Below are 15,855 nucleotides of genomic sequence, written 5' to 3'. Positions count from 1 at the left end.
CTCTAGTTTTGGGCATGGATCCAGCTGATGTCCTCATGTCTATGCGTGTGGTGATGTCAGCATATCAATTGCCTCTATATATGTGCCAAGTTTGAAATAAAGTGAAACAAAATTGATGTTTTTTAGGCATTTGAAATATAACACTGGGTTACAAAAAAATGTTTTTTGCAAGTTGTCTAGGTTTTTTCAACTGAATTAGGACCATTTTGCACCACTAAATCCAAAAATGACATCTGTTTTTCTCAATCAGGTCAGGTTTTTTTGCTAATTTGATTTTGAAAAATTTGATCTTCTCACAAAATTGATTACATTTTTGTGACTTTATCAGTTGATTTTTTTATATAGTTCTCACCCAAAATAGGTTTTAAGAGAAAAAAAATCATTTTCTAACAGGATTCCTGTTAGGTACAATGGTGTATTCACTGCAGATGTAGCAGAATACATCAGGCTTATTTTTGCAAGATCTTCTAGTCGAAGCCATTTCATTCACCTGTAATATTAAAAAAAAATAATCATAAATTGGCAAAGTAAAATCTTCAGAACTCGTTTATTGCAAGAAATATGAAAGAGTTTTGTATCATATGATGTGAAAATGCCCATAAATGTAAGCAACAATGTTAAAAAGCCAATATGTAGCATAGTTCAGAAAGTTGACCTGATTGAGCAAAATTAATGTGATTTTTGGATTCAGCACACCAAAATTATCCTAAATCAGCTCAAAAAACTCAAACAATAAATTTGTTGTTGACCAGTGTAAGTAAATGGGGAAAAAAAAAAGATTTAAAAAATTCATACAAATTGAAACTTTAACCTACTCTTCCCAAAATGTAATGGTATCTATTCTGGGTCACTGGCAATCTATAAACCTAATTTGGTATGAATTCAACCAACAGTTTTGCTGCTACAGACATTTGAAATTTCACCCATTATAAATAAATGAGGGAAAAAATATTTTAACTAGAAGCACTCGGAGAGCGCAGACCTCCACCAAGGCAGATCAGTGCCCCAGATTTGGATGAAAATTTCAGGAAATGTTGATACTGGCACAAGGAACAAATGATTAAATTTTGGTGGGGGTGGGGGTGGGTGGGGGCACTGATCTGCCTTGGCAGAGTCTGCGCTGTCTTTTCTAGAAGAGGACTTGTAGAGCGCAGACCTCCGCCAAGGCAGATCAGTGGCTCCCCCCCACCCCCCATCGCCACCAAAATTTAATCATTTGTTCCTTGTGCCAGTATCAACATTTCCTGAAATTTTCATCCAAATCTGTCCATAACTTTTTGAATTATCTTGCACACAGTCAAACAGACAAACCAACGCTGACAAAAACATAACCTCCTTGGCGGAGGTAAAAATTCATAAAAAATTTGAACTTTGACCTACTTTTCCCAAAATGTAATCAGATCTATTCGGGGTCACTGGCATGAATTGAAGCAATAGTTTTGCTGCTAGAGTGTTAACAAACAAACAAACAAATTGAGCCAAAAACAAAACCCCTTGCCTCCTCTTCGGGGGGTGGGGTGATAAAAGAATCTAGTTGAATTACATTCGTAGAAGCCATTTTCTATGCAAGGCTAACAACATATATGTTCAGATAAACCCATCTAATATCAAATACAATCAGAAATAAATTGTATTTGAGGTCATAAACATTAACCCAAAAAGACTGAAACCACCACCAGCGACCAAAACCATCTACTGATCTAAAATGTTTAATACCTGTTCATCCACTAATTCCATCAATACATGTAAATAACTGATGTAAATACAGTTTGTCATCTTTTCATGGTCATCAGATGGATGTTCAGAGGCTCCGTAGTGAACATGGAAACACCGTCATCTTCTACAACACTGATTCACCAGTAAAACCCATGGAGTTGGATCAATGACAGTGGATGGAAACATGTTTTTATGTTAAGTTAATGATATATTTTACTGAAAAAGTCACTTTTTTTAAAAAAAATCTTCCACTTTAATCTGAGTTATTTTTTTATTTCCATGATCAGTCGATTAAAAACAGGAAAATACCTGATTTTCCCAGAAAAAATGCAAAATACAAAGGATAATATTCTAATAAATGGCAACAAAACACTTAAGAAAGGTTAAATTGAAAGAAAATTTATTTGGGAACTGCCACAAAAGTAGCACTGGGTCTTTATGGGTTAACCTCTCTGGTGTGTGATCTGATTCAGTGTCTTGTTGTTGCTTTGTGATTTAGTTTTTGTGTTGTTTTGTTTGGTCCTGTTTCATGTGTTTTGTCATTTATGTCATGTCGAATAAAAACTTAAATTGCAGACATTTTCTCTATGCTCGTTTGATGCTTTCACGCATAAATCACAATAACGAAGAAAATAAACTAAACCACAAGAGTAGGTGTTTTTATGTTGTTATATCTTTGATGATGTTTGTTTTTTATATTCAATCAATCAATCAACCAAAGTTTACTTATATAGCACTTTACAACAACATGAAGAAGACCAAAGTGCTTTATGTCTAAAAACATGATTAAATTATAAGATAGAAAACAGTTTAGTCAAAAACCATAAATATGCATAAAACAATAAAGACACAATACACATGTTATGATGAAGGAAAACTGTGTAAAATACACATGATTAAAACTAGCACATGTAGTATGAAGTATGTATATAAAGATATGTGTAGTAAAACATATGGAATAAAAGTTATACTGTATTTGTTGAAATAGTGGCTGCGAATGAGGATTAATGACAGGAATGTCTCTTCCTCTAATTTCCTATTTAATGAGTAGAAATGGTTGCATTTAGTGTGAAGCTTTGGTTTCATCTGCTCTGTATTAAAAGTATTTTTTCTACAAAGGCAACACTTCCTTACACGTTGCCAAGTAAAAGCCTTCTCGCGTTTCTGTTTAACACAAATCATTTGTTGCTTGACAATAAAACTGTGTACTGTAATTTCCGGTCTATAAGCCGCTACTTTTTTTCACAAGCTGTGAACCTGCGGCTCAAAAATGATGCGGCTAATTTATGTTTTCCGGGCTAACAATCGATCCAGCTGTCGAAGAAGGAAATAGAGCTGCTGCACATTAGCTTGGCATCAATGAATCGATGGTGGGACACTGGAGACAGGGTGGGTACGGCTTATAGTCAGGTGCAGCCAGTAGTCTGTTAGTACATTTCCTGTTATGTTTTGAGGTTCTACAAATGCCACTATCACTGAAAAGGTAAGACACACACCTGCAATGACTGAAAACAGACATAATGTTTCAGGAGAATGATGTAGAATTTTTAAAAGAAACTGGATTATATTGTTGATAATAATAAATTATCTGGCAGCATATTCTAGGACTGACATCAGAGGTTTACTGATATGATTTTAGACCCAGTTTTAATTGAGAGCTTTGTTTTATTTGGTCATGAAGAATTTATGTATGTATGTATGTATGTATGTATGTATGTATATATGTACGTATGTATGTACGTATGTATGTACGTATGTATGTACGTATGTATGTACGTATGTATGTATGTATGTATGTATGTACGTATGTATGTATGTACGTATGTATGTATGTATGTATGTATGTATGTATGTATGTATGTATGTATGAATGTACGTACGTATGTATGTATGTATGAATGTACGTATGTATGTATGTATGTATGTATGTATGTATGTATGTGTGTGTATGTATGTATCTATGTGTGTGCATGTATTTATGTATGTATGCGTGTATGTATCAATGTATCTATGCGTGTGTGTGTATGTATGTGTATGCATGTACTGTATGTGTGTATGTATGTATGTATGTATGTGTGTATGTATGTATGTATATATATATGTATATGTGTGTGTGTGTGTATGTATGTATGTATGTGTATATGTATGTATGTATGTATGTATGTATGTATGTGTGTGTATGTATGTATGTATGTATGTATGTATGTATGTACGTGTGTATGTGTATATGTATGTATGTATGTATGTATGTATGTATGCATGCATGCATGCATGCATGTATGTATGTATGTGTGTATGTATGTATGTATGTATGTGTGTATGTATGTATGTATGTACGTGTGTATGTGTGTGTGTATATGTATGTATGTATGTGTATATGTATGTATGTATGTATGTATGTGTGTATGTATGTATGTATGTATGTACGTGTGTATGTATGCATGTATGTATGTATGTGTATATGTATGTATGTATGTATGTATGTATGTATGTATGTATGTATGAATGTACGTACGTATGTATGTATGTATGAATGTACGTATGTATGTATGTATGTATGTATGTGTGTGTATGTATGTATGTATGTATCTATGTGTGTGCATGTATTTATGTATGTATGCGTGTATGTATCAATGTATCTATGCGTGTGTGTGTATGTATGTGTATGCATGTACTGTATGTGTGTATGTATGTATGTATGTGTGTATGTATGTATGTATATATATATGTATATGTGTGTGTGTGTATGTATGTATGTATGTATGTGTATATGTATGTATGTATGTATGTATGTATGTGTATGTATGTATGTATGTATGTGTGTATGTATGTATGTATGTATGTATGTATGTATGTATGTACGTGTGTATGTATGTATGTATGTATGTATGTGTATATGTATGTGTATATGTATGTATGTATGTATGTATGTATGTATGTATGTATGTATGTATGTATGTACGTGTGTATGTATGCATGTATGTATGTGTATATGTATGTATGTATGTATGTATGTATGTATGTACGTGTGTATGTATGTGTGTATGTATGTATGTACGTGTGTATGTATGTGTGTATGTATGTATGTACGTGTGTGTATGTATGCATGTATGTACGTGTGTATGTATGTGTGTATGTATGTATGTATGTACGTGTGTATGTATGTGTGTATGTATGTATGTACGTGTGTATGTATGTGTGTATGTATGTATGTACATGTGTGTATGTATGCATGTATGTACGTGTGTATGTATGTATGTATGTATGTATGTATGTATGTACGTGTGTATGTATGTGTGTATGTATGTATGTACGTGTGTATGTATGTGTGTATGTATGTATGTACGTGTGTGTATGTATGCATGTATGTACGTGTGTATGTATGTGTGTATGTATGTATGTACGTGTGTATGTATGTGTGTGTATGTATGCATGTATGTATGTATGTATGCATGTATTTTTAATTAATTAATTGTTTGTTTTCTTTGGGTTTTTTTTTGAGGAAATACAGTACTCAAGTAAAGTCCAGGTATGTGAAATGTACTACAGTATGGCGACAGAGTATTTGTACATGGTTCCTCCTCTTCCACCTCTGTGGGCACATATTGGTTTAATAAGGATGTTAGGGCAGTGACTTCCATTCATTTCACGCATGTTTCAGCCTTAAACTGAACCAAACCCAATGAAGGAACGTCACAGTCCCACAGTCGTGTATCTGGAAGCTGTGGAATTTGTCCTGCTGTGATACAATAATCCTGTTACAATGGCTTAGTTCGGCGTTCGGCTTTGATCTGCTACATAAGAGTAGTATGTCTGACATGATGCCCCCCCCCCCCCAACCACACATATGTTACACACGCACATATACTGCAGAACAATCCATCTACACAATGACCTGTTCTACAAATTCCTCAGTGCAGAGTTCTGTGTCCAATCCTCTTATCCAGATTCCTACATGTATCTATGGTATTTATGTCCATGTTGACCTGAGGATGTTGAACCTACTTCAGTCTCCCAGATAAACAACATCCTTGACATTTCATCCCTGTTTTAAGGCATTAGCTCAAAAAATGCCCTAAGTTCTACTCTCCAGCAATTCCACTGTTCAGTCCACAGGACAAAAAGCTCATGTACTAGACGTGGTTGCAGTGGTTTTCTGGCCTGTTTATGTTGGAAGGAGGTGAATCTCGGAATGACAGGAATCTACCAGCCTCTCGTCACATAGCAATGAAAGTGTGTTCAGAAACTTTGATTTAAAAAAGTTTCTTTAGTTGTTTTCTCCTTTAATATACACACTTTTCAAAAAAGATTCAGATAATGCAAGTGTAGGGTTGAAATAATTGTAATAGGCTTTTCTAACCCTAAGCTAAGTGTAAGTGTAAGAGAAAAGTACATGTATTAGGCCAAAGGTTCTCGATCTTTTTCTGTGGGGGCTCCCTTTAGAGGACAAAAAATCTCCAGGCCCCCCTCAACCCCAACAACATTGTAACAGTGGTGCAATTTAGAGCCCGACTGATTAATCAGCGTATCACCAATTAATCAACATCGGCCAATATGTAGCTGATATATTAACTTTTTTTGCTGCGTGGAGATTCTGTCGCTAGCTGCTCCTGTGTGTGTGTGTGTGTGTGTGTGCTGCCCGGAGAATAAAAGGAACTTTAAAGCGAGTTAGTTTCACTTTCACTCCTGCTCGGACAATGACGCTATCATCCCCACACACACAATCACGCCCCCCCCCCCCCGTCTTATGAAGTATTCACCCCCCCACACAAACCGATGTCCGTGCACTTCCTGTCTACCTCAGTTTCATTCTGCCAGCAGGCCTGGGTGTTAACAGTATAGAGGAGACTGGGGACAGTTGGAACAAGTGTCAGTTGTAACTCTTGCAATTGCTCCAATCAGGAACAACTTAGGACTCACCTAATTCACTCTGCACATGCTCAGTTTAGTCCTTAGTCCACATGGGCAGTTGTAGTGCCATGAGGCCAAGATTATTATATCCTGTGTAGATCAATGTTCTTATTTCATATATCGATCAGCCAATATATCAGTTATCGGCCAGTATCGGATATCGGCCGATATATTTGATATCGGCTTTTTTTAGCCCCCAATATCGGTATTGGCATCGGCCCCAAAAATCCCATATCGGTCGGGCTCTAGTGTAATTATAACTTTTATTGAAAGAAACATCAATACTGTAACAATACTTTTTGCTTTTCCTTGAATAATTTGTTGTTCAAATTAAAAATAATTTAGATTTTTGCTTGAATAATACAAATAAGCTCAACAAGACTGCTCCCTGAGACAATATTTTTCCAAATAAAAATAGGAAATGCACAATTACCTTACAACTATGACAATAAAGTTACTTTTTTTTAGAGCAACAAACACATTTTGATAACAAAGAGGAACATTTGAACAGTATCACTGTCTGCAATGAGCCGGTTTGCATTGCACATCTCAGAACATTAAAGTGTGAACTGTACAAACTGTGCAAAAACAGAAACATTGCATTTTTCTTTTCCACTCCAATCCTTGTCCATTCTCCAAACCTAAACTCTTTGTCTATAGTGACAGATCACCATGGCAATAGATTTGTTTGCTGTGCATCCCTAAAATGAGTCCAGGGTACTCCAACGCTAAAACATTACTTCCACCTGCTGCATGTTCTAACCTGAAAAAAAAAAACAACAACCACTTTGAGAAACACTGTATTAGTCCATGTCCACATGAAATCGCACCTTTTCCTATCCGATCTTTTTCTTTGTCGTTTTCAAAAAATTGCTCCATAAACACGGAGTCGTTTCAGGAAATATCTGCGTTCACTGAAAATGGCTGAAAACGATGTAGTACAAATGCCAGGCCTGTATGTGGCATTGTAATGCTCTAGAAAAAAATGGAGAAGACATGGAGAATGCGCATAAGGCTTGCTCAGTTCTACCAGGTTTGATCCAGTATTTCCTTCTGGGTGTCCTTCTCTGCGGTAGATCCAAGAGCATGTAGTGAATATTGTTAGCTATGGTTGTTTGTCGCTCATTGTAATGAAAGAGTAACCGAAGATTTTGATTCAATATTTCCAATAAGCTCAGTAGCTGTTGTAGCACGAACATGACTCTGTAGTCCACCATTGTTGTTATTGTTGTTGTGAAGTGGTGTCTTGCTTTCGGGTGAAAGGTTAGAGAGGTGGAGCTATGACATGTCATCGTTTAATGCCGCGCTTCCACTACATGGTATCGGCTCAATTCGACTCAACTTGACTCTGCCTTTTTGCATTTCTATTACGAAAAAGGACCTGGAATCTGGTACCCAGTACTAGTTTTTTGGTATCACCTCCGCCGAGGTTTCAGGACTGGGGACCAGATACTAAAACGTGACGTGTAAACACTGCAGACCACTGATTGGTCAGAGAGTTGTCTCTGTGACCCGCTGTTCTACAAAAAACAGATGCGGAAGTTTACAGTAAATATAGCAGTAGGTTCATCCACATGATGACAGCCCGCAAAACTACACCATGGTTTGTCGAGGAGGTTCAGACAAAAAAGTTCAGCGTGAGCTTGACGAGACAACACACAATGAGCGAGTTTATCAGCAACTCTCTGAGCAGACGACATGGAAGTAACGTGTCACATTGCTATGACATCCAGGTACTGTAAAGTCTGTAGAATCCCGTAATGAAAACAGTCTCCAGGAATAGGACCTGGTACCTGAGTCGAGTCGAGCCGAGCCGGTGTTTTCAAATTTATCCACTCTGGGACCTGGGCTCAAAAAGTTGCAGTGTCAGTGACTGAAAATGACGATTTCGTGTGGATGAAAGGCCTGTCCGATACAAAACCTTTGCAGATATGACCGAAGCCGTCTTTGTATGGACAGGGCCTTAGACTTCATTAACAGGGTAGATGTGAATGTCTATGTTTAGCACGTTGCTCAAACAGAAACCTAATGCTAACCTTAACCCTAACGTTGGTAACTTGGTGGATGTTAGCAGGTAAGGAGCTGCATCAATCATAAGGGCTTGGGTAACTGGCTAATAGTTGACTGTACTGAATGATAAAATTGTAACTGTATGACCAGGTAATTGCCCAGTTGATCTAATTGTTATTCCTGTTGAGGCGTCCATAATATCTCCCCATCTCTACAGTGTACATGTCCATTAAAAGAACATTATCCAACTGGTAGAAGCAGTACTAGTACTGTATGCAGTCAAGTACCTTGTGCAGAGTTCCTTTGGAGTCTCCGAGGAAGGCGATGCTGTGTCCGTCTTTGACGCTGACTGCCACGGCGGTGAGACGGGCTGATGAGGTGGTCCACGCAGCTTTGGCTTCCAGTGGTATCCGGCTCGCCATTGGACTGGGGGTGTGGTCAGAGCCGCATGGATACGCCTTTAATGTATTCTACGGCACATCAGCAAGACAAAGACTTTAATTCACAAGTTCAGCAAACTTTATGGATGACATTTAGAAACTAGAAGCACTCAGAGAGTGCAGACCTCCACCAAGGCAGATCAGTCCCCCCCCCACCCCGATGTTTGTCTGTCTGTCTGTCTGTCCGTGTGCAAGATAACTCAAAAAGTTATGGACGGATTTGGATGAAAATTTAAGGAAATGTTGATACTGGCACAAGGAATGAATGATTAAATTTTGGTGGTGATCGGGGATGGGGGGTTGGGGGGGCACACTGATCTGCCTTGGCAGAGGTCTGCGCTATCTTTTCTAGAAAAGCACTCGTAGAGCGCAGACTTCCGCCAAGGCAGATCAGTAGCCCCCCCACCCCCGATCACCACCAAAATTTAATAATTGGTTCCTTGTGCTAGTATCAACATTTCCTGAAATTTTCATCCAAATCCGTCCATAACTTTTTGAGTTATCTTGCACACAGACAGACAGACAAACAGACAGACAGACAAACCAACGCTGACAAAAACATAACCTCCTTAGCAGAGGTAAAAAGATAAAACAGCAAAGTTGTGGGGGTGGCAAGGCCAGTCCTGAAGGGGGTGGGTCTTTATGTCCTTCCATGAACTACAATGCCTCATTAAGAGTTTAATAGATGAACACTTGAAAGGTGACATAAAGTCCATTTTTTATTGTTCCTGTTTGTGAAATTAACTTTTTGTGGGGTGGAAGATCCACAACGATGATAATGCTATGCTAATATCTGGGCTAAGTCTATGGCAGGAGAACTAACATAACATACACAAAAGTGCAGAAAACCAAAGGTTGAGACCCCCAAAGCACAGGGTGAGAATGCAACTGAGAATCAGAACCTGGACCTTCTACTGTGAGGCGCTGGTGTTGACCAGTCCACCATGTGGATTCAAGAACATGTCCAGTTTACAACACACAACATATGGACCAAACCACTGGTAAAAGAATAGAAGAATAATTCACTTTCCTCTTTATGTGAATTGAAATGTTTGATTCCATATGAAATATCTTTAAAGCCACTGGGTTTTTAATTAGTCACTGAATTTGGCTCCGTCTTCCTCACAACAGGATAAAATGACGTTCAGCGACTCGGGTCAGATGTCGCCTCAGCAGACTCTAACTGCCAACATGTGAACAAACGCACTGATTTATTTTTGTCTTCTTAACTTCCAAATATGATTTTGCTTTGATTGATTTGGCCGGAGTCAAACACCTCAGGTTTTAAATTAACAAAGTTTGCATCTGAGTCTTTTTCCTTTCGGCTATTGCTTCAAAGCCACTGAATCCTCTTAATTCAACATAAGAGGATTGTACCGTAGATTAAAGTGGACTCAAACTGAGCCAGCCAACTCCCTAGTTTGGTTTTACAAAACAACCACTCCAAATCCTGCTTTCTGCTTAAGTCTCCAAGTTCAGACTCCAGATAATTGGCCCTGAAGGAGAAATAAGATTGACATATCTTTGTCTGTCAAACACGATCGCTCACTTGAGATCATCTACAGAAATCGCAATTGTCTTTCTCTTCCTCTTTGCTCATTCTATATCTCTAGCATCTGTCTGTTTTCCTTCAGAATTACATTTTTTACATGGAGCCTTTTCATAGTTCTTCCTGTCACTGTCATTGCCTCAGTCCTTTAGTCCCTTGTTTCTGCCCCCCCCCCCCCCCCCCATCCCTGTCCTCTTACATCAGTCATTTTTCAAAGGAAGTCCTATGCTTTCTTGTCAGAGCTCATTACACAGCAGCACAGCTGATTCAGGGTTAGTTTGGTTTATTGATCCCTAATGATCCCATTAAATGGTTCTGAGGGCTGCCAGGGCCTGAGTGTCTGCAGGGCAGCAGAGGGGGTCACCATGGGGGTGGGGGGTGCTGCAGCTGGGCAAAGCTACTCCTGGGGCATCTGGGAACTGTGGGCTCTTAAACAAGGGCCTCATTACAAGGCTCGGCTGCTCTAGACCACTTCATTTATTCAACTTATTCGGCTTCATCGTCTCAGTCCAGGCATGGCTTGTTACTGGGTTTTAAATTCCTTCTGTTCTATCTTTCACTGAAAACCTCTGAGGCTTATATAAAAAAAAGGTACATTTACGACAGTAGCGGACAAATCGTAACAGTGTACTATGAAGCAAATATTTACGCTGCATCAAGAGCACAAATTAAAATAAACACTGACTGCATTATATGTTACGCAACTGAGTAGGGGTGGGAATCACAGAGTAACTCACAATATGATACTATCGCATAATACTTAGCCCATAATGTCACTGGTTTAACCCATAAAGACCCAAACAGCAACTGGTGACCAAAACCATCTACTGATCTAAAATATTTGATAACTTCTGATCCACTACTCCTGTCAATATGAGTAAATAATTGGTGTAAAATACAGTTTGTCATCTTTTCATGGTCATCAGATATGACCCATTTGGATGTTCAGAGGCTCTGTAGTTACTGTGGAAACACCATCATCTTCTACAACAGGGGTGTTAAACTCATTTTGGTTCAGGGACCATATTTAGCCCAATTTGATCTCAAGCGGGCCAGACCAGTAAAATAATGACTTAATAACCTATAAATAATGACAAATCCAAGTTTTTCATTTTGTTCTAGTACAAAAAAAAACAAAAAAACAATTAAATTATGAAAATATTTACATTTTACAAAAAATATGTGAATAACCTGAAAAAACAGACATTTCATTTGAAAAATTAGTGCAATTTTAACAATATTATGCCTCGACTTATTATTTATACATGTACATTTACACACAGTGTTACATAAACATTTGGTAACAGGCAGAATATTGTGAAAATTTTGGAGTTTGGAACTAAAATTTTAACAATATCTACAATACTACATCTCTTATTATTAACACAACTCCAGATCACAGTGGATCCATAAATGCACAAAACATTTAGTAACAGGCAGAATATTGTTAAAGTTGCACATTTCCAGTTGTTCATCTTTGTTTTTATTTATGTATTTATTTGCATTTTATTGTGAAAGAATAGTTTTGTAAATGTAAATATTTTCACAGTGTAATGTTATTTTTTTCACTTAATTTTTTTACCCATAATTTTTCACAAAGAAAATTTGTTGTTGTCATTATTTATGGGTTTATTGTGTTGTTATTTTTACTGGAGATCACATTGGTCTGTGTGTGGAACCTGAACCAAAAGGATTTGGACAACCTTGACTGTTCAAGTTAATTTTTGCACTTTCATCCCGTGGGCCGGAATGGAACCTTTGGCGGGCCAGATTTGGCCCCTGGGCCGCATGTTTGACACCTGTGTTCTACAACATTGACTCACCAGTAAAACCCAAGGAGTTGGATCAATGACAGTGGATGGAGACACTTGTTTTTATGTTCAGTTATTGATATCTTTGCCGAAAAAAATCACTTTTTCTTCAGTTTTCTCTGTTTCTGATATAATAACCTTCAACTTTAACCTAAGTTTCTATGAACATCTACATGATCAGTAAATTAAATACAGGAAAATACATGATTTTCATTGAAAAAAACACAAAATACAGAGGATAATATTATAACAAATGATGATAAGTCCTTTCAAAAAGGTGAAATCTAAAGAAAAATTTATTTGGTAAGTCCCACAAAAGTAACACTGGGTCTTTATGGGTTAACAATGTAGTGAGTGAAATACATCATCTACTGCAAGACAGTTATCGACAACATGATACATGATGCCTGTGTCATTAAAAAATACCACTATAAATGGTTCTGACAAACTTAGGGTCACCTGGGGACATGGGGGATAGGAATCAGGTCACATTTACATAACCTTATTACTAGTCACAGTTAAAAGTAATTACTGCTGTTATCTTACAGACCTTCAGACATTCTACGTGAGTCTGGGTTTTTACGTGGAATGAAGAGTATAGTGAGTTCAGTCATAGGTGGTATTTTAATGCTGAAAGAGAAAGCAAATAATGTAGATATTTCTGCATTTCATGATGTATTTGGATTTAGTTTGGGTCCTAATGAGACACTAAATTCCTCTTCCACGCCTTGAGGTGAAAAAGTTTATGAAAAGGGCAAAAAGCAGAAAAAATCAGTTTCACAGAAATCAACATCGATTACACTGGGGAACACAATTTTTGTTGAGTTAGGTCTGACAGCCGTTTTTAACAAATTTTTGGGTGCGGAATCCAAAACTGATCTCAGTTTTTCTCTATCACGTCAAGTTTTTGAACTATAGGATCCCCATTTTCTTTAAAATATGAAAAATACTGTACTTAACAGATATGTGCTTGTTTTATAAAAATTTTCTGAAGCTGTTTTTGATAGGCCCAAAACATGTGCCAAATCATTCAACTCGTGCTGATCAAATCCCCTACGAACTGAATCCTCGTGAATTTCAAAATCTGCATCATTGCTGTCACTGCGGTCTTCAACATCACTCAGATCTTAGGGAAGAGGTAGTTGTTCGAAAACTGGCACTGGAATTTCAGATGAATGAGGCATTGGTCTTATAGCTGACGGTAGATTAGGATATTTTATTTTACTTTTATTTTTCTTGTTAAATCCTGATGTTTTCACTAAACAAAAGTAACAGTTTGTGCAATGATCTTTTCGCTCTCGCTAAACCATGGGGATACCAAATGCCAACTTTTCACGTGTTCCTTTGGTCCACATCCATAAACTTTCGACACACTGCTTGCACACTTTGTGAGGGGCCTATGGCTTGTCTTGATCACTGAGTTTTACTTTAAAGTATGCAAAATATGCTTGTTTGACAAAGGCACTGATGTTTGCCCTCTGACTTGGAATGGTGAAACTACCACAAATAAAGCAAAAGGAGTCAGGGTTGTTTAGGCATTTACGACGAGAAGTAGCAGGAGCAGACATGATCTGGAACAAAGGAAATATATACCAATGTAAATAAAACACTAAGATGGAATAGTTACAAGCTTTGAAAACTAAAAAAAAACAGCATAAAACGAAATAGAACTTACAACGGTATGCCCATGATTACAAGGTTAAGAGAAAAGCCAGCACAAATCCTCTTAATTCCTACTATGCTAGCTTTCTGTTTGCAGATATTGATAGTACTGACCTATTGGGAGCTGCACACACCTCTCACCGCACTGTCTCAATTGTGACTGCACAAACAAGTTGCCACGTAGCTGTAGATGAGTCCAATTGTAATCAGTTGGCAAGTCTTACTACAGCTAATCAGTGGAATTTTGCTTATCTGGAGGGTAAGCTGTGGAGAAAAAACTTAACGTGCTACAAAAAATACTGACTGCAATTTTGGAATCAGCATGCCAATTTTAGGTTTAATCAGCATAAAAATCTAACTCAACAGAATTTTTTTTTTTTTCAAATTGTTCCCAAGTGTTATTATTGTACAAAAAATACACAAAGTCTGAGGTTAGTGTTTTTGTGACAGACACAGACTGACTGTAGTTTTAACGTTCATGTGTCATCATTCCAAGGACCAGAGGAATCCATTTAAAATACCTGCATGTTTTCATAAGAAATATCAATGCACAGTACAATACAATGCATCAGGTGCTTTATCCCATCCATTACTATATACTCTTTTATTACCTCCGCCAAGGAGGTTATGTTTTTGCCAGGGTTTGTTTGTTTGTTTGTCTGTCTGTTTGTTTGTTTGTTTGTTTGTCCGTTAGTGTGCAACATAACTCAAAAAGTTATGGACAGATTTTGATGAAATTTTCAGGGTTTGTTGGAAATGGGATAAGGAAGAAATGATTACGATTTGGTGGTGATCGGGGGTGGGGGGGCCCACAGGGGGGGCACAGACCAGAAAATTTCATCCAAATCTGTCCATAACTTTTTGAGTTATGTTGCACACTAACGGACAGACAAACAAACAAACAAACAGACAGACAGACAGACAAACAAACCCTGGCAAAAACATAACCTCCTTGGCATGGGGGGGCCCACGGGGGGGGGCCACTGATCAGCCTTGGCGGAGGTCTGCGCTCTCCGAGTGCTTCTAGTTTCTACTTCATCTTCATCATACGGCCAGATTCAGCAAATCTTACCCACCACCTTCCATCTTACTCAAAAATAACTCACCTCTGATGTCTCTGCTCAAAAATCTATTTGCACTAAAATTAGTGCTGTCAAACAATAATAATGTCAACTAGAAGCACTCGGAGAGTGCAGACCTCCGCCAAGGCTGATCAGTGCCCCCCCCGCCCCCCCCGTGGGCCCCCCCACGCCAAGGAGGTTATGTTTTTGCCAGGGTTTGTTTGTTTGTTTGTTTGTCTGTCTGTCTGTTTGTCTGTCTGTCTGTTAGTGTGCAACATAACTCAAAAAGTTATGGACAGATTTGGATGAAATTTTCAGGGTTTGTTGGAAATGCCCCCCCCCCCGTGGGCCCCCCCACCCCCGATCACCACCAAAATTTAATCATTTCTTCCTTATCCCATTTCCAACAAACCCTGAAAATTTCATCAAAATCTGTCCATAACTTTTTGAGTTATGTTGCACACTAACGGACAGACAAACAGACAGACAAACAAACAAACCCTGGCAAAAACATAACCTCCTTGGCGGAGGTAATAATATAAGTACAGGAAAAAACCAAGATGGAACAGTTGTTTCAAGTTATTTTGTTGAAACTGTTGAAGGTGTTGAATAAACATATTAAGTGCATATATATTCCCTTCTTTCTTGAGTCTGTTTGCTCATGCAAAATGAAACACGATTAATATAGATTAGAA

General features: G+C 37.8%; 1 protein-coding gene across 1 annotated transcript in view; it reads right to left on the bottom strand.

Annotated features, from left to right (window-relative positions):
• The window catches only part of plxnb1a (plexin b1a), a 197,024-nt gene that overhangs the window by 91,483 nt on the left and 89,686 nt on the right, over positions 1-15,855 (bottom strand). The window contains exon 5 of the mRNA XM_030139228.1: positions 8,925-9,107. Coding sequence (XP_029995088.1) covers positions 8,925-9,107 — 183 coding nt within the window. The remainder of the gene's footprint in view (positions 1-8,924; positions 9,108-15,855) is intronic.

The sequence above is a fragment of the Sphaeramia orbicularis genome, chromosome 7 (assembly GCF_902148855.1).
Source record: "Sphaeramia orbicularis chromosome 7, fSphaOr1.1, whole genome shotgun sequence".
Classification (NCBI taxonomy): domain Eukaryota; kingdom Metazoa; phylum Chordata; class Actinopteri; order Kurtiformes; family Apogonidae; genus Sphaeramia; species Sphaeramia orbicularis.
The sequence above is the reverse complement of the archived record's forward strand: the minus strand, read 5'-3'. Positions and strand labels throughout refer to the sequence as shown.